The following is a 20,425-nucleotide window of genomic DNA, read 5'->3' as shown; positions in this document are numbered from 1 at the left end:
GAGCCTAAATACTAGCAATTGATCTCTGTGGCCTCATGTTCCCAATACCTTCTGAGGCTGGCCATGGAGATCCTTCTGGACATCTGTGGAATCACAACATAGATTCTCCTGCTCACCTTAATCAATAAGACCTCCAGAACACTATCCAAAAGCCTGAAATCCTCTTTCTGCCCAGTTGCTCTAGTTTGCTTGTTTAGAGTTGCAGCAATTGTATCCATCAGCAATTATGTAATTCATTCAATGAAACTTCCTTTTGAGTGAGGCAGAATTCCGAGAACAACATTGCTTGACTTCCTGTTGAGTGCAGAAACAGCCAAAAACACGGAAGCTGTTTGTCCCAACACTACCATGTAAATAATGTGGTAACTTGAAATTTGCATGCCGGCCCCCCTCCACTAGTACTGTGCATGCAAACCACAAATCATGACCCTCCCCCATTGCCCGATTAAACAAGCAAAACTATTTTTATTTCTCTATTCAGAATTTTTTGTGAGATCAGGATAAGAATATCGAAATAGGCATTACTGGCTGAGAAAAGTTCATGGTCAATTCAGTTCATTTTTGATGCCCCTGGATACCTATGACACACCAATAATGGAGTTATTTATTCATCATGGCAATCAAACTGCATCAATAAATCTACAACAGGTCCAGCCAAGGGACATGGAAAACCTCCAATGTTGGAAACTATACATGCAAAGTTACTTCTTCCAAGAACATGCTACACTTAAAATTAGAACATATAAAATAGGAGCTCCATCATTCAATATGTTCAGGACTGATCCTCTGCTTAAATCGACTTTCCCGCTCCCTGAAACCCCGATTCCCTGAGTGATCAAAAATCTGTCTATCTCAATCTTAAATATACTCATCGATGGAGCATCTGCAAACCTCCTGGAAAGATCATTCCAAAGAGTCACAACCCTCTGAGTGAAGGAACTTCCCCTCACCTTGGTTATAAATGATCGACCCCCTTATGGAGGCCAGTTTAACTCTCTTGGCTAGACAGCTGGGGCGGGATTCTCTCAACCCCCCCCCCCCCCCCGCCGGGTGGGAGAATCGCCAGGGGTCGGCGTGAATCCCGCCCCCGCCGTCCTCCTAATTCTCCCTCTCCCAAAAAACCAACCCGGGCCGGCGGCATGACTCAATGGGCACCGGGGCTGCCCGAAATCTCCAGCCCGTGATAGGCCGAAGTCCCGCCCGTCTGTTGTCGGTCCCGCCGGCGTAAATTGGAGTCGGTCCCTTACCGGCAGGACATGGTGGCACGGGCGGGCTCCGGGGAAAGGCAGGTGAGCAAATTGCCGATGCAATAATCAACTTTTTGCCTCCTTGACTCCTGGGGCGGGATTCTCCAAAATGGAGGAAGAGTGTTCCCGCCGCCGTGAACGCCACCGGGTTTCACGACGGCGCGAATCGGGCACGGGCACTACCGATTCTGGCCCCCACGGCGCTGGAGCGGTTCGTGCCGCTCCAGCCTCCCTTCCCGGCACCAACTGGGCACGGCCCAAACCCGCGCATGAGCAGTTGGGCCATGCCAACCCGCGAATGCGCGGGGGACTTCCTTAACGTGCCGGCCCCGACACAACATGGTGTGGGGGTTCAGGGGCCGGCCGATCGCGGGCCAGACCCCATCGGAGCCCCCCCCCCCCCCCACGTGAAGGAAATGAAATGAAAATCGCTCATTGTCACAAGTAAGCTTCAAATGAAGTTACTGTGCAAAGTCCCTAGTCGCCACATTCCGGCGCCTGTATGGGGAGGCTGGTACAGAAGCACTTTTCCCCGCTCCACAGGCCGCCCCCACAACCCTACGCGCAGAGTTCCCGCAGGCTGCGAGCAGGTGTGAACGGCGCCGGTGGGACTCTGCAGTTTCCGCGCGACCGCTCGGATCATCAAGGCCGGAGAATCGGCGGCCCAGCCGCAGACAGCAGCCCGCGATTGGCGCTGTGCCAAATGCGCCGGCGCAAATGGCGCCGATTCTCCGCTCCTCGGGGAATCGCCTGCTGGCGTCGAACTAGCGCCGCGGGAAAAAATGGTGCGAACGGCGATTCTCCAATACGGCACGGCATGGAGAATTGCACCCCTGTTCTCTGATGCTAACAGTAGTTCTTTCATTTCTTCACAAGAAAAATTAGGATTTATTAACGGAATACAATAGTGCCAAGATTGAGTGAATTGTCCGTCCACAGTTTTTTCCAAATATGAATGAGGGCTGAATCCCTACTCCTGCTTCTGCTTCTGTTTTCTATGTTTTTGAGGGAGACTTAATGGAATTGAGGAACATAATGGGAGATAACTGGGGGTTTGGGGTGGTGTCACTTGACACCCTTTAATGATTGCAGGTCCTTACATCATATTGGTCAGCCATTCAGCACCTGAGACTTGGCAGGGGATAAAAATGAAACATACTTACAATAGAATGGCTGAACACCCATGCCACTGTTGTGCATTCAAAATGTTTTCATTTTTCTTACTCAACCACCACATCTAGGTGTAGACCCGACAACTGCAGCAGAGGTGAGGCAGCCTGCTCACTGCTATGTATGTTGCCTGAGATGACATTAGCAGATGTTCTCTGGAGCCCAAAAGCATGGAAGGCCTGCTCAGGGTTTGCTGTTCAAGGGCAGACGCACTCTCCTTGGCCTGGCCATTCTGGAGTTGATGGGGATCGCAAGCAAAGGGATTTGGAATGGCACACACACTTGGAGATTCCTTGGTAAATGTGTGTGTATGGTGCTCCTCATCCCTGTGGGTGCAAAAAGGTCCCTTCCTGACTCCTTGAGAGGAAGAGTACCTGGTGGGAGGGCAAAATGCCCGATTCCCATATTTCGTAGCCACTGCAAGAATGCAGTGACGGAGTGCAGGTGCAAGTGCAAATCCGGCCAAAACTGTGCGTTCTTCAGGATCTGGGTCTCCAAGGTGGCTGCCACCCTTCGAAACTTGGATGCACTGACATGCTGGACCTGCAACATCAGACAGAAGGTGGACGGACTCCTCCAATCCTTCGTTCCAATTTGTTGACAGCCTCTGACAACCCTGCCAGCTGTTCCCCTGCCTGTGCCCCATCTTTTCTTTTCAGGGTGAGGTTCATTATTAAACATGGACTCTTTAGGGGACTGGTCTCCATCAGTCCTCGAAAATGTCAGAGACCCTGGCCGTCACTGCCTTCACCTGTGGACCTATGACCGCGAGACAATCACTAGATTGTGAGCCCAAGCCTACTCTAGAGATAGGACCCACTGAGGCATTTGTATCTGGGCTGGTGGAGAGGGCAGGTGAACGCAGTGCCAAATCTTCAGCATTCTCATCTGAAGTGGTCTGAGGCTGAGGCCCTTTCTGGAGATCTTCCTCTGATTTCTTGTTCTGGAATATAGAAAAGAGTAAATAGTGATTGACTAGGCAGGCCCCTGCAATATAGGTCACACACTCCCATTGTCCACATGTTGTTGAGGTATACTAGATCCTCACTGGCTTTTTGGGGGGAGGCCAGTCTTGCCTTCTGTACAGAAAATTTCTCTCTATTCTCACCATCCAGCTCTGTGACCTGCTTGTCATGGGACGTGAATGCCCAGAGCTCCCCTTAAGTTTTGGCCCTCTAACGCTGATTATGGGCATGCCTGTCTTGCATAAAGACAGATGGATTGACTGTGAGCACTGTAGATGAAAGAGCAATTAAGAAGCATGACATTTCTTTTCATAAATTTAGAGTACCCAATTATTTTTTTTCCAATTAAGGGGCAATTTAGTGTGGCCAATCCACCTAGCCTGCACATCTTTGGGTTGTGGAGGTGAGACCCAGGCAGACATTGGGAGGATGTACAAACTCCACACGGACAATGACCCGGGGCAGGGATTGAACCCGGGTCCATAGGTGCCGTGACGCAGCAGTGCTAACCACTGCGCCACTGTGCCGCCCTCCAACAGAGCTTGCCTAGCAGTCTTCTGGAGGCATGGATATATGGGGCCACTCACATGTATCTCTGATTCATTACTGACTTCCAGTGAGCTCAGGGATCATTGGTGTCAATGATGAACCTAATTGACAACCCACCATTAATGGGTAAGTTTCCCCCATTTCCGCCTCCAGTTTAATTACTGGAAAGTTTCTCATTGCTGGGAGACCGATGTGCGATGGACTGTATTAAATCCAGTTCACTGTGTACAATTTTTGGCATCACACCTGCCTTAGAAAGAGTGCAGTGTATATTCACTTTAATGTTACCAGTGTGCCCAAGTGTTAGATTATGAGACAAATGTTTGGAATAGGTCGTTTTTTAAATTTGGATGTGTTGAATGCTTTAAATGAAGCTACTCTGAGTAATGTATCTTTGTAATGGAGTGAAGTGGAGTGAGTAGAAATACTCTCTCTTCATGTCATGATTTTTAATATAGAGTTATAGAATCATTACAGCTCAGAAGGATGCCATTCAGCCCATCTTGCCTGCCTCAGCTCTCCATACAAGCAATTTACCCCCTGACACATCTGCACGTTCTTATTTTCTCAGATAACAATCAATTCCCCGCAAAATCTCAATTAGTATAGCAGGCTTGAAAGGCTGAATGGCCTACTCCTGTTCCTATGTACCTACTTCTGCACTGTCAGGCAGTGCGTTCAGGTCCTGGCTGCTGATTTCCCCTAATGTCACCATTGCTTCTTTTGCCAATTACCTTAAGTGTGTGTGCTCTTGGTCTTCATCCTTCCATCATTGGAAATAGCTTTCCCCTGTCATTTTACAGCACGACTTGCAGCTGATATAAAACTGAATCCAAAAGCCTTCCACAGGCATACGAATAGTAAAAGAGTGGTAAAATGAGGAGTGTGATCAAGTAGGGACCAAAAAGGGTATGTTTGCATGGAGGCAGGGAGCAGAAGTGAGGTAGGAAATTACTACTTTTGCATCAAACTTCACCAAGGAAGAAGATTCTACCAAAGTCCGATTAATAGAGAAGGTAGTAGAGACACTGAATGAGCTAAAAATTGATAAAGAGAAGGTATTGGAAAGGTTGGTTTTACTTCAAAGCTGGTAAGTCACTCGGTCTGGATCCTGATGCATCTAGGATACTGAGGGAAATAGGGATGGAGATTGCAAAGGAGTGAACCATAATCTGCCAATCTTCCCGAGGTACAGGGTGGTGCAACAGGACTGAGGAGTTACAAATATTACGCCCTTGTTCAAAAAAGAATTTGAGGGCAAGTCCAGCAACTAGAGGCCAATCAGGTTAACTTCGGTGGAGGGGAGCTTTCAGAAATGATAATGCCGGACAAAATTAACAGTCACTGGAACAGATGGGGATTAATTAAGGAATGCCAGCAGGGATTTGGTTCAATTCAAACTGTGTTTAACTAACTTGATTGATCTTTCGATGGGTTAACAAAAATGGTTGATCAGGATAATGCAATGTGTTAGGACTTCCAGAAGGTGTTTATAAAGTTCCGCATAACAGGCTTGTCAACAAAGTTCAATCAGATGAAATATAAGGAGCAGCAGCAAAATGAATTGACTGAGTGATGGGAAACGGAGAACAGTGGTAAACGTTTTTCTTCAAACTAGAGGAAAGTATATGGTCAGGCTCCCTTGGGTCAGTGTTAGGACCACAGCTTTTCTTGATCTGTATTAATGAGCTCGGGTGTGATTTAGCACGCAGTCCCATTTTGGGAATGACCCCGCTGTCAGACGGGACTCTGCTGATTTTTTCGGGAATGTCCCATTGAGGCCGTACATACTTCTCATCAATGCAGGAAGAAATCAGGCTGCTGTTTTATTAAATGCCCCCCATGATCTCTTGACCCCCTACCCCCCCCCCCCCCCCACCACCTCCCAGACACCCCATTGCGACCTCCGGAACGCCGCTGCCCCAACCTACCTCTCACTCCACCTCTTAAGAGCAAGGCAGCCTCAGGTCTGATCCCTGGCACTGGCAACCTGGCACCCAGGAACTTTAGCACTGCATGCTTGGCACCCTGGCAGTGTCCTTGGCAGCCTGGCAGTGCCACCCGGGCCAGAGTGAGACTGCCAGAGTGCCTGGGTGGAATTGCCAATGTGCAAGGCTGGCAGTGCCATGCTGCCCAGGTGGCAGCGGGAGTCCCAGGGTTCACCCTCCCCGAGGGCCTCAGATGGCCTGGAAGACCTTCCACCCAGGTGCTGTTACACCTGATCCACGTTAATGCAGACCAGTGCTTAACGGTGCCATGGTGATGTCTCCCAGGCACGGGCATTCATTCCTGAGCCTCGGGGAAATCGAGCATCAACATATTATAAAAGCCTAATGGCTAATTTAAGTATGTAAATCTTGACCTCGCCCAGCGAGGGCAAGATCCAGATTGTGACATCTCGCAACAACTCATTAGACTTGGATGACCGCGGCATACCTTCAATATTTGCAACTGACACAAAACACTCATGGGATTACATATTATATAAAACACAGAAACAGGCCATTCGATGCAACTGGTTCATGCCCCTGTTGATGCTCCACTTTAATCCCCCGCTCATCTTTCCTCATCTAAATCTACCATCGCAACCTTTCATTCCCTTCTCCTCTACATGCCCCTTTATTCCTTTCTCCTCCACACGCTTATCTAGTTTCCCATTGAATGCATCCAAACTATTCAGTGCACTCTTTGGATAAAGAAGTTCCTTCTGAATCTCTCATTGACTTTCTGGTTAACTGCCCCATATTGATGGTATTTGTATTTGGATGTATTATGAACCATGGGAAGGATAGTGATAGATTTCAAGAAGAATGGACTCGTACTTACTCAACTGAAAGCGTGGTGGATGTACGTTCAATATTGGTTTTCAAAAATGTGGAGGTGCCAGCGTTGGACTAGGGTGAGCACAGTAAGAAGTCTTACAGCACCAGGTTAAAGTCCAATAGATTTGTCTCGCCTGAGGAAGGAGCTATGCTCCGAATGCTAGTGATTCGAAACAAACCTGTTGGACTTTAACCTGGTGTTGTAAGACTTCTTACGGTTTTCAAAAAGGAATTGGATAGCAATCCAAGAGAGAGGAAATACAGGGTTACTGAGAAAAGACAAGGAAGTGGACCAGCTGAGTAGCCCTTCCAGAGAGCCAAATGGCCTCTTTCTGTGCTGTAACCATGCTGTGCTTCAATGATTCCATGATTAATACAATTGCATGCGAGTGCAAACTGCTGTAAAAAGAGCATGTGTCATCTTATTCAAAACATACTTTCATTCGAATAATATTTCCTCCACGTAATTTGGGGTTTCTGAGAATTGAAATGTCTCCCTCTGTTTAAAAGCTTAGGCCATATATTTTATTCATCATATATTTTGGGACACTAAAATAGTTCAGTGCTCATTCAGGTAAAAATAGCTGCTTCTGAATGCAAATTGCAATTATAAACATCTCTGAGTAGGAAGTGTGTTCACAATATCCATCAAATATTTAGCATGTTCTCTGTAGAGCAGCACGCACTCACCAAATATCCGTCATGGAATAATTTCCCTGTCACATGAGGAGTATGAGTCTCTGTCCTTTTTGTTAAAGCTGCTACTCAGAAAGGTGCATTGCTGTGTTTTTTGTGGAAGTATTAGATAAGCATGGTAGTGTCTCCCTGACTGAAACAAGTCGACTGATATTTAGCACATAGCGGCTATTTAACGAATGGTACTTAGTCTTAAATTTTTCCACAAATAATTTACCAATGTCAAACTGAGGAAGGATAAGCTGCCTTAACATCTTGGCATTAGCCACAGCATGAGACCACATTCATGGACTCACTTATTTTGGGATTTGAACGGATCCACTGAGAGCAGAAGATCTTTTTATTTTCAAAACATTTAATCTTCTCAAAATTGACGAGAGGATTTGGACTGCCTCTTGTTGTACTTATCCTTCAGTGCTGTTGCCAACGATGATGATCTGTTGCAAATAAGGTGGTACCACTGCGTCCAGGTATCCTGAGATCTTCCAGATTAGATGCTCATGTCAGACCTCACTGGAGGCAGCAGTGCCTGTGTGACAGCCCACCTCCATCATCCAGTGTTCTGGCTACCAATGGACTGAATTGATTTTGCTTTCACATCACTAGATGGTCTGAGTACTCTCCAGCTTCCAATCTTGTAAGTATGAACCTCTAGTAGTCCCTTGCCACCTGAGTGACTGTGACCAAATAAAACCCTGAGTTGCACTTTGAGATAGATGGAGACCTTTGCAAAATTGTTGAGAGGATCCCTTTCATGAGGAAATGTTAGGCAGGTTGGGTTTGAATCCATTAGAATTTAGAAGAATGAGAGGTGATTTAATTGAAACATTTAAGATCCTGAGAAGACTTGACAGGGTGGATATTTGTGGGTGAGGCTAGAACTAGGGGACACAGTTTAAAACTAAAGGATCTCCCATTTTAGACCATGTTGAGAATAATTTTTTTCTTTTGAGTTTGGAACTCTTCCCAGGACAGTGTGGCGGCAGGGTCACTGAATACTTGTAAGGCAGTGGTAGATAGATTCTTGACTAAAAATGGAGACAAAAATAGTGGGGTGGACAGAATGTGGAATTGAGGCCACTGTGAGATCTGCCATGATTGAGTGGTGAAGTAGTCTCCTCCTAATTTATATGTTCATATAAACAACTGGACTATTCTGTGTGGATGGTATTGAGCTTCTTGAGTGTTGGGGTTAGGGATGCCACTCATCTAACCAAATGGGGAGTATTCCATTCCATTCCTGATTTGTGCCTTGTAGATGGTGCAAAGGCTTTGAGGAGTCAGAAGGTGAGCATGACATCATTATCACCTGTTTTCCTTCTTTATTGAAGATGACCATTTTTTGTGCGCATTCTAACGTGGCAGTGGAGCTCGTCTGCAGACCTGTCTCTCTTTCCAAAGTATGGGCAAGAATGAATTGTCTTATTTTCATTGGAATGCTTGGTCTTTCCAGCTTGCCTTTTATCTTTAGCTGCCATTATTCTTTGCTGTTTGATGCAAGCATTGCTAGTACTTGAGATTTCTCCCACAGTAGTTGAACTCCTACAGTCAGACTTTCAGGAACTAGAGAGGCTGTTTAAAACGTGAGCTCAATTGCTCCTAGTGTCATATTCTAGCGAGAGTAGAAATACGATGACAGGGAGGGTCAATGCGTGGCTTGAGGCATGACATCGGAGGGGGGAGTGCTTCGATTTCTCAGGGTACTGGGACCAGTCCGAGGGCAGGAGGCACCCCTGGGGTTGGTTTGCACCTAAACAGGTTTAGGATCTTGTGGGGAATTTTACAATTGTGTTTGGGAGAGTCTGAACTAAATTTTCAGGTGAGATGGGCATTATAGAAATAGAAAAGAGGAATAAGGTGCAGAAAGAAGTGAGAGTTGGTCAGTGATGGAGAATAAAGTTGTCACATATTAGAGAGGAGCAGACTAACAAGAACTAAAAAGAATACAAAGACAGGTTTAGAATGCATCGATGCAAATGCACAACTTTTGGTGAATAAGGTGGGTGAATTCCAAGCATGAATAATTATGTGGAATGATGTAGTGATAAGAGGTGAGACAGGGCACCCTGTTCGCTCAAGAGGAGTCGGACGACCAGTAGTAGAGCCACCTGGGAGGCAGTGGCTGTCTGCGGGCAGCATGACCAGGAGGGCCACTGTCCAATGTAAGAAGAAGACCAACGACCTCCACCGAGCTGCAAGGGTAAGTTACCACCTCTGTCTGGCATCCGTTCTGCTTGCCACCTCTTAAATTCTCAACAACCCCTCCCCCACAAATCACTGGCTGACACCTCACACCCTCCACAAATCCGATCTCGGTGCTTATTCCGCAGATAGAAAAGCTATTCTTATCAACTGATGATACAACTATGAGGGATATAGATTTAAGATTTGGGCAAGAGATACAGAGGTATATAAGAAAAAAAATTTTGAGGCAGTGACAGATAATGATCTTTTACTTGATGTTTACAAAGGTGCTGAAATTGAATGCGAACAATGATTTAAAAAGGAACAAAAACAGAAACTGCTGGACAATCTCAGCAGGTTTGACAAAGAATCATCCAGACTTGAACATTAGCTCCCTTTTCTCTCCACAGATGTTGTCAGACCTGTTGAGATTGTCCAGTATTTTCTGTTTTTGTTTCAGATTCCAGCATCCGCCCTAATTTGCTTTTATCTTCGGAATTAGAAAGAAAATTGGATGGACGATATCAACTTGCAGGGTTACAGTAATAAAGTGAGGGAATGGCACTGTGCAGGTTGCTCAACAGAGAACCAGTATGAACTCAATGAACAAAATGGCCTCCTTTTGTGCCATTGCGGCCCTATGACTCACACCGTGGATAAAGAATACAACCTGAGAAGAAAATATGTATAAATAGTACAGAATTGGGCGGGGGATTTTCTGCTCGGGCGACGTGATTGGTGGCAGCAACGTGAAATCCTGCAGGATTCCCAAAACGCATTTTACGTTGGCAGGATTTCCCATTGCGATTATTCCTGCCCCGCTCCACCCCACCGATGATGTAACGGGAATCTGGACGTTGATTGACAAGGGGTTGGGAAGTGCGGTGGGGGGAGTTCCATGGGGGAGGGTACTGTTTTGAATTCGGCTGCCCCAAATTGTAAAAACAAAGTTGCTGGCGGGATGGGTTCAATCAGAGCCCGGCCTGCCAGTGTGGCACTGTGGGATCCACCCTGTAACTGATATTTGTACAAGTAGCTAAAAATACAGCGGAGTTAAAAATTCAGCGGAGGAAGCTGCCCATCCCATTTTCCTCACCCAATGCTTCGCTCTGACAGTAAACGAGCATGTTCTGCTGTTGGTATCTGCCATTTGGCCGCCTCATATAAATTTACTCAATACTTGATATCAAGAAAACAAAATGTCATCAATTTAATTTGTGTGCAATAGATCTATTCTCATTTGTCTCTGACAAACATTGTGATTGTATAATCCACAGTGAAATGTATCACAGTGTCATTGATATGGCATGTCACTGTATTTCAAAGGAATCTCAGAATTTTTGGTTCTTTCCTTGCCTGAAGATTAAAGGGAGAATTGGTTTGGGGGCAGGGATAAGAAATCACATATACCACCCTCCAATTTTACTTCTGTAAAAAACTCTTGAGGACATCCTTGCAATCTCGAGAATTGTGCACCTGGATTGAGTCAATGGGCCAAATAAAACAAACCCCTTAAACAAAATAAAAATAAAATATAAGTATCTGAGCCGATCTAAAGGTGTAATCTAACAGTTGGTTGAGGTAACCTTTGAGACTGGATTTGGGATTGCTTTTTTTTTTGAAAATATATTTGGAGTACCCAATTCTTTTTTTCCAATTAAGGGGCAATTTAGGGTGGTCAATCCACCTATCCTAGCTCATCTTTTTGGGTTGTGGGGGTGAGACCCAGGCAGACATGGGGAGAATGTGCAAACTCCACTTAGACAGTGACCTGGGGCCGGGTCCAAACCTGGGTCCTCAGCGCCGTGAGGCAGCAGCGCTAATTTGGGATTGTTTTCTGATAGTATTTGCAAAAGTGAAAACTAATCCTTCCTACAATATTTTGCAGTTATTACAATCAATGGTCGAAAAGCTGCCGGCTAATTCCAAGCTATCAAGAAGATGTCGTTTTCAGGCCCGGTTCATACCGAGACTGTGGTTTGCAACTTAGACAAAACAGAGAGAGGGAATCTAGCATCAATGAAGGAGATGTGGAAGGTAGTCGATAGAAATTCATCAGGAGCAGCTGCGGATGATCTTCCTTCCATTCTCCATACAAAGAATGGTAAGCGATCTACAGTATTACTGTCACTAAATCCCCAAGTGTTTACAGTTTTTGCTATTGATACTTTAATGGGTCTGAAAATTAACACCTTTTACTGGATGATAGTAAAAAGGGATTTTTCTTGAGTTTAACGTCATCAATTAATTTTCAAAATCTTTTTTTATATTTCCTATTGTCATTATAGGGTTCATTGACTGAATTGGTTCCGTACAATATATAGTGTGTGAATGGGCATAGCAGTGCCATAGCTTGGTATGGGGGGCATGAAAGGTCATAATGGGTTGGTGGGGAATATATCTTGGCATGGGGCATGAGGTGCCATAGTGGGTAGGTGGGGCCACATCTTAACATATGGGCAGGAGTGGGCATAAGGGTGGGTGAGGGGCATGAGGTGACATGGATGGAGAATGGGTGTGTGTGTATGTCGAGGGGAGAGGATGGGGCATGGTGAGGACTGCAGGATCTTTCTATTTTTATTATAACTGGGACAAGGTTCCACAGCACTGGGTGGGCCTTTCAAACCACCCTCTTTGACTCCTGGCAGCCCCTGTGGCTGCGTCCAAACCTTTTCCTGGGTCAGCTGGCCAGACTGCAACATTCACCCACCATTCTGGAATGAAAATCCCATCCTCCCTGGTTCTTTCTCCAGAGGTGAGCAGGCCAAGCCATGGATTTTCCCAACTCGTGCTGCCTACCTCCAGTCCAAAGATGTGGAGGTTAGGTGGATTAGCCATGCTAAATTGCCCCTTAGTGTCCAAAAGGTTAGGTGGGGTTACTGGGTTATGTGGATCGGACCAGGTCTGGGCCTAGGTAGGGTGCTCTTTCCAAGGGGCGGTGCAGACTCGATGGGCCGAATGGTTTTCTCCTACACTGTAGAGATTCCATGATTCTATTCTTTTATAAAAATCCATCTCATAAAATAGTCTTTGATCATTTCCTTTCTGTCAACTTAAAGGGCAGTGCAAGTGTTTCCTGATCCCCAAAGAAAATCCAGCAGTTTGCAATAATTCTTTTTTTTTTAAAATCTCGTCGCCCTGTTATTTTCATTCCTCCACTTCTGAAATGAGAAATTTTGCTTACAGTTCAATGAACACTATTCAGCTTATCCAACAAGCCGGTCTTCAGCTGTGAGTGGTGACTGTGAGATCCAGAAGGCTGCAGTTGGGGCAGCCATAAATATCCTTCATATCATAGTGTTTGGAAAGGGAAAGAAAATTCCTCTGTTCATGAATGCGGCTGGTTGACTCCTCACAGAAAAGTTCTGTGTGGAATTGAGTTAAAGACAGAACTGGGCCACTGGGATATTTTGAGGGCCACTGGCATATTTTGAAGGCCACAAAAGGTTTTGGAAAAGTATGGCATTATCAGTTAATAGTTTCAGAATAGAGGGTACAACTGAAGCACTTTCAATTTTGAATCACAAAGGTGCTGATATTTACTGGGGGTGGGATTTCCAAGCTGGAGGATGAGGGTTTTAGCAGCAGATGGGTTGAGGCAGTGTTTGGTAATTTACATAAGAGGGTAATAGTGACGCCTTAAGTGATCGTAAAGATATGCAGTTGGAAGTTCATCTCTGGGTCAAATACGACACCAAGGTTGTGAACAGTCTAGTTAAGCCTCAGGTCGTTGCCAGGGACAGGGGTGGAGTTGGCAGTTATGGAGTGGAATTCATGGCCCCAATATTTAGTGAACTGGTGTGATGATAATGGAAGAGGATCTAAAAAGCTGGGAAAGACATTGGCTTAGTAAATGTTAAGCCAATCTTCCGGCAGCAATTAATACGTTTATCAATCTTCTAAGCCATTTTTCTAATTTGCTTAAAATTCCAAATCTCATTTAATATTTTGGCAAATTCAGCTGAGAACTCAGCAAGGCCTTGAACATGGAGTCAACACTGCTGACATTGGAAGATTTCAGACAGATGCTCTTAGATCTTGGAATTTACAGTGTGGAAGGAGACCATTCGGCATACCGAGTCCACACTAGCCCTTGAAAGAGCACCCTACTTAAACCCACACCTCCACCCTCTCCCTGTAACCCAGTAACCCCACATAAAATTTGGACACTACGGGTAATTTAGCATGGCTAATCCACCTAATCTGTATGTCTTTGGACTGTGGGATAAAACCGGAGCACCTGAAGGAACCCCACTCAAACACTGGAAGAAAGTGCAAACTCAACACAGATAGTTACCCAATATGGGAATTGAACCCAGGTCCCTGGTACTGTGAGACAGCACTGTGTCACCATGCCTGACATCTGACTAACAGTTCTCAAGGTGAAAGGGCAGAGAAACGGCGGCAAGGCAGCACAGTGGCTAGCGCTGTTGCTTCACAGCGCCAGGGACCCTGGTGTGTTTTCAGGCTTGGGTCACTGTCTTTGCTGAGTCAGCACATTCTTCCTGTGTCTGCGAGGGTTTCCTCCGGGTGAACATAGAACATAGAACATAGAACATTACAGCGCAGTACAGGCCCTTCGGCCCACGATGTTGCGCCGTCCTGTGAAACCCCTCTAAAGTCCCTCTACACTATTCCCTTATCGTCCATATGCCTATCCAATAACCATTTGAATGCGTTTAGTGTTGGCGAGTCCACTAGTGTTGCAGGCAGGGCATTCCACGCCCGTACTACTCTCTGAGTAAAGAACCTACCTCTGACATCTGTCCTATATCTATCTCCCCTCAATTTAAAACTATGTCCCCTCGTGCTGGACATCACCATCCAGGGAAAAAGGCTCTCACTGTCCACCCTATCTAATCCTCTGATCATCTTGTATGCCTCAATTAAGCCACCTCTTAACCTTCTTCTCTCTAACGAAAACAGCCTCAAGTCCTTCAGCCTTTCCTCATATGATCTTCCCTCCATACCAGGCAACATTCTTGTAAATCTCCTCTGTACCTTTCCAATGCTTCCACATCCTTCCTATAATGTGGCGACCAGAACTGCACACAATACTCCAAATGCGGCCGCACCAGAGTTTTGTATAACTGCAACATGACCTCATGGCCCCGAAACTCAATTCCTCTACCAATAAAAGCTAACACACCGTACGCCTTCTTAACAGCCCTCAACCTGGGTGCTCCGGTTTTCTCCCACAAGTCGCGAAAGATGTTCTTGTTGGGTAAATTGGACATTCAGAATTCTCGCTTAGTGTACCCGAACAGGCATCGTAGTGTGGCGACGATTTTCACACTAACTTCATTGCAGTGTTACTGTAAGCCTATTTGTGACACTAATAATGATTATTATTATTAAAGTGCAGTGGGGAGCACTGCTCACCGGAACTTCCCAATGTATGGAAGAGATTTGGCGTCCCGATCTCCGAGGCCCCGAAGCGACTCCCGACCTTCACCCCACCCCCAGCACCCCCTTCCTGAACACACTGACGAACAAAATATGGGAGGGTTCCTGGCACCCCTTTGCACCACCACAACACCCACAAAGGGCACCAATGGCCCGATCGCATGTGTGCAGAAAATGCCAGCTGAGCAGTGCAAAGGAATAAATGAAAGGCACAGCAGTCGGAAATGCTGCTGTGAAATCCTTGTTGTCACCAATATAAAGAAAAACTTAACACCCCACCTATAAAGTATGTAACGTGGATTTCATGAATGAGTGGAACAATTAGACAGTTGCTAAATATCCAATCATCATGAAACTCTGGAAAGGTGTTTTTTTTACACCCAGATTTGCAATTATCAAAACCTTATTTGTATTTGGTAACTATTGAAACAAATCTGTTGAGGTGATCTTAAATCCTTAATCTAGAATCATAGAATGCAACAGTGCAGAAGAAGGCTATTCGACCCATCGAGTCTGCACTGACCCTCTGAAAGACCACCCGACCAAAGGTCAGGCCCCCCCCCCCCCCCCCCCCCCCCCCCCGCCTATTCCCCGGAACCCAATAACCCAATCTAACCTTTAGGACACTCAGGGTCAATTTAGCATGACCAATCCACTTAACCTGCACATTATTGGACTGTGGGAGGAAAGGGGAGTACCCGTAGGAAACTCAGGCGTACACGGGCGGAAAGTGCAAACTCCACCCAGCCAATCACTCAACTGTCACCCAAGGCGGGAATTGAATCAGGATCCCTGGTGCTGTGAGGCAGCAGTGCTAAGCGCTGTGCCACTATGCCTCCCTCCTCGACATCCTCCTCTGCTCTCCTCATCATCCTCTACCTTCCTCATCATCCTCTCCCACCCTCCTCATCACCTTCATATAGAATATAGAATTTACAGTGCAGAAGGAGGCCATTCGGCCCATCGAGTCTGCACCGGCTCTTGGAAAGAGCACCCTACCCAAGGTCAACACCTCCACCCTATCCCCATAACCCAGTAACCCCACCCAACACCAAGGGCAATTTTGGACACTAAGGGCAATTTATCATGGCCAATCCACCTATCCTGCACATCTTTGGACTGTGGGAGGAAACCGGAGCACCCGGAGGAAACCCACGCACACACGGGGAGGATGTGCAGACTCCGCACAGACAGTGACCCATGCCGGAATCGAACCTGGGACCCTGGAGCTGTGAAGCGATTGTGCTATCCACAATGCTACCATGCTGCCCCTAAGTCTTTAACATCCTCCTGAATCCTCCTCATCCTTTTCCCTATCAGATTCCTTAAGTTGAATAGGAGCTTCCTCCTACTCCTCACCATGGCACTGCCAGCTCAGCTGCCTGGTATGGGAGAAAATGTAATTACAACCTTGTTGTCTCCAGAAGTAAGTAGGGAGCTAGAGTGATTCAGTGGGTAACCCTCCTGCCTCTGAAGCAGAAAGCCCACTTCAGGAGTTGTTGGCTATGAAAGAGCAAAGCCAATACTGCAGGCAAGCCAGTGCATCAGTACTTATCCACTGGTTAAATTGGGAGAGTTTGCTGTAAAACCTCATGCCAAATTTAAAAAGGTGATGGTTGCTATGAGGTGTTCAACCAGGATTGTGGTGACTCATTGTGATGTTGGAAAAGCAAAAGATAAAGAAAGTTGTTTATAGATGTTAATTTCCAGTGGCAAAAGAGGGCGGAGCCAATACCTGCCCAGCAACTAGTAAGTAAATTTAAAGAAACAATCAATTGGAAAAAAGCAACCGATTTAAATCTCAAACAGGACTTGGGGCTGGGTTTTCCAGTCCCACCCACCGCCAAGATTTTCCAGTCCCGCCTCTGAAAGCGGATGGACTTTCGGCTGGGCAGCTGAATATCCCGCTGCAGGCCTGGGAAATCCTGGCCATGGTCGCATAGCTTCAACTTCATAATTTAATGATGATGTAATGCATCCTGCAGATTTACAAAACGAGTTGCAATCAATTAAAAGTAAAATAAACTGATAATTATGGTCACAGGTATGCTATGCTGAATTCTGCCAAATAAATTTCAGCGTACATCGATCAAGGCTGCCCGTCAATAATTTTGAACAAGGGGCAAAATTTTAAAAATGTATGACCTGAGGCACCACACTTTCCATAGTTACTTACACTGTTATCTGAACTGATAGTATCACAATGTATAACTCAGATATATTACAACATGGAAAGCTCCTGTGTTCTTAGGAAATTAAAATCTGATAAGTAACAAATAATTTCTGTTTGTTTTAACTACATCATCAATAGATTACCAAACAAAACTATTTAAAAACATTACAAATGCTACCAGGAAATTCTGCATTCAAAGGGTGACCAAGATGTGGAAGGGTCTTTGGGTTGGGTAGTCATGGAATGAAAACTAAAATCACATAAGAAACAGTCGGATGCTGTTATGGAGGGAGGGTGGAGCTAAATTGCATTATGGTCTTCCTCATTTGTATCTGTCTTGTGATTTTGTGCTCCCAAAATAGACTACAAGCAACAGAGTGTTCAAGAATGGCTGAACACGAGCTGCACGTGAGTAATCATTTCACACTTCTTAGAATTTGTAAGACATCCTTTCAATTGGGTCCAAGGAGAACCATCGTTTTCTTGTCCTTTCGTACCTTCCTTATTTTACCTGACAATAACGATCATGATCAGTGCAGGCTTGATGGGCTGAATGGCCTTCATCTGCACTGCAGGGATTCTATGAGCTAGCTCCTTCTCAGTCCCTGTGATTAGGATCCCCCTGGGACCAAGGCTTTGTTCCGTCAAGCCCCTGTGGTAGCTGTTGTGCAAAGGCCACCCTGACCTGGAACATCAGGACCCTCATGGACAACCTCAACAGGGACAGATCAGAATGGTGTACTGCTAGTGTGGTCCGGGAGCTCAGGCATTTTGACATTGACATTGCTGTCCTCGGTGAGACCCGGTGCGCAGGGAAAGTCTAGTTCCAGGAACAAGGAGGGGTCATACCTTCTTCTAAAAAGGCAAACCAGAAGAAGGGGGCCATCTTCACAGCATTGGCTTCGCCAATAAAAACAAATTATTTGGCCATCTCCGAGACGTCCCTTTTGGGATCAATGAATGCCTCATGACCTTTCAGCTTAGCCCAGACCAGAACCAGTGTGCTACAGTTCTCACTGTATATGCCTAACACTGGAAGTTGCAGACAAGTCCAAACAAGAATTTTACTCCATTCTTGAGTCCCAACGAGCAGCAAGCTGATCCTCCTTGGTGACTTCAACGCCAGTGTTAGAAAGGACACAGACCTCCTGGAGAGGTGTAATGGGCAGAGAGCAGGTAGGCAATCCAACACCAACAGTACCTTGCACCTGAAAAAATGCCTGGGACACAGCCTTGTAATAACCAACACATTGTTCTGCTAGAGACAAGTACAAGGCCTCATGGCAACACCCTCATTCCAAGCACTGGCACCTGCTTGACTCTGTCAATGTCCGAGAGAGGGACCACAAGGATATGCCCATCACCCTGACAGGAGCCGAAGACGGCTGGAAGGACAACCGTCTAATCTGGATTGTGATCAACATCAATGTAGCCACAAAGCAGCAATGGCAAAAGAAACAATGCCGTGAAAGAAACCAAAGCTGAATCTCTCAAAGACCCTGGTAGGGGAGCCCTATTCAGCCAGGGCCTCACTGTCAACCTGATGTCTCCCAGTGACACAAGAGTGTCCACAGCGCTTGGTCTGCCCTCAATGCCTCCATGAAATTAGCAAACGTGACGCCACTGTTTAAAAAAGGAGGTAGGCAGAAAGCAGGAAATTATAGGCCAGTGAGTTTAACTTCGGTAATAGGGAAGATGCTGGAATCTATCATCAAGGAAGAAATTGCGAGGCATCTGGATAGAAATTGTCCCATTGGGCAGACGCAGCATGGGTTCGTTAAAGGCAGGTCATGCCTAACTAATTTAGTGGAATTTTTTGAGGACATTACTAGTGCAGTAGATAACGGGGAGCCAATGGATGTGGTATATCTGGATTTCCAGAAAGCCTTTGACAAGGTGCCACACAAAAGGTTGCTGCATAAGATAAAGATGCATGGCATTAAGGGTAAAGTAGTAGCATGGATAGAGGATTGGTTAATTAATAGAAAGCAAAGAGTTGGGATAAATGGGTGTTTCTCTGGTTGGCAATCAGTAGCTAGTGGTGTCCCTCAGGGATCCGTGTTGGGCCCACAATTGTTCACAATTTAAATTGATGATTTGGAGTTGGGGACCAAGGGCAATGTGTCCAAGTTTGCAGATGACACTAAGATGAGTGGTAAAGCGAAAAGTGCAGAGGATACTGGAAGTCTGCAGAGGGATTTGGATATGTTAAGTGAATGGGCTCGGGTCTGGCAGATGGAATACAATGTTGACAAATGTGAGGTTATCCATTTTGGTAGGAATAACAGCAAACGGGATTATTATTTAAACGATAAAATATTAAAGCATGCCGCTGTTCAGAGAGACTTGGGTGTGCTAGTGCATGAGTCACAGAAGGTTGGTTTACAAGTGCAACAGGTGATTAAGAAGGCAAATGGAATTTTGTCCTTCATTGCTAGAGGGATGGAGTTTAAGACTAGGGAGGTTATGTTGCAATTGTATAAGGTGTTAGTGCGGCCACACCTGGAGTATTGTGTTCAGTTTTGGTCTCCTTACTTGAGAAAGGACGTACTGGCGCTGGAGGGTGTGCAGAGGAGATTCACTAGGTTAATCCCAGAGCTGAAGGGGTTGGATTATGAGGAGAGGTTGAGTAGACTGGGACTGTACTCATTGGAATTTAGAAGGATGAGGGGGGATCTTATAGAAACATTTAAAATTATGAAGGGAATAGATAGGATAGATGCGGGCAGGTTGTTTTCACTGGCGGGTGACAGCAGAACTAGGGGGCATAGCCTCAAAATAAGGGGAAGTAGATTTAGGACTGAGTTTAGGAGGAACTTCTTCACCCAAAGGGTTGTGAATCTATGGAATTCCTTGCCCAGTGAAGCAGTTGAGGCTCCTTCATTACATGTTGTTAAGGTAAAGATAGATAGTTTTTTGAAGAATAAAGGGATTAAGGGTTATGGTGTTCGGGCCGGAAAGTGGAGCTGAGTCCACAAAAGATCAGCCATGATCTAATTGAATGGCGGAGCAGGCTCGATGGGCCAGATGGCCTACTCCTGCTCCTAGTTCTTATGTTCTTATGTTCTTATAATCAGCATCAGGAACTAAGTGATCCAGGAGTTGATAGCTGCAAGCGCAAGGCTTTTCTGACCCTCAAACAGCAACCCAAAATGACAGCAAGAAAGCAGCTCTACAGAGAGCTGAAGGCTGAGGTCCAGCAGAAAACTGGTG

General features: G+C 45.8%; 1 protein-coding gene across 1 annotated transcript in view; it reads left to right on the top strand.

The window, feature by feature from the left end:
- The window catches only part of itprid1 (ITPR interacting domain containing 1), a 269,051-nt gene that overhangs the window by 56,011 nt on the left and 192,615 nt on the right, over window positions 1–20,425 (top strand). The window contains exons 2-3 of the mRNA XM_038809821.1: window positions 11,522–11,737; window positions 17,575–17,620. Of these exons, the coding sequence (XP_038665749.1) occupies window positions 11,575–11,737; window positions 17,575–17,620 (209 nt within the window). The 5' untranslated portion in view covers window positions 11,522–11,574. The remainder of the gene's footprint in view (window positions 1–11,521; window positions 11,738–17,574; window positions 17,621–20,425) is intronic.

Source organism: Scyliorhinus canicula, chromosome 10 (genome assembly GCF_902713615.1).
Source record: "Scyliorhinus canicula chromosome 10, sScyCan1.1, whole genome shotgun sequence".
Taxonomy (NCBI): domain Eukaryota; kingdom Metazoa; phylum Chordata; class Chondrichthyes; order Carcharhiniformes; family Scyliorhinidae; genus Scyliorhinus; species Scyliorhinus canicula.
Note: the sequence above shows the minus strand (reverse complement) of the source record. Positions and strands in the feature narration are given on the sequence as shown.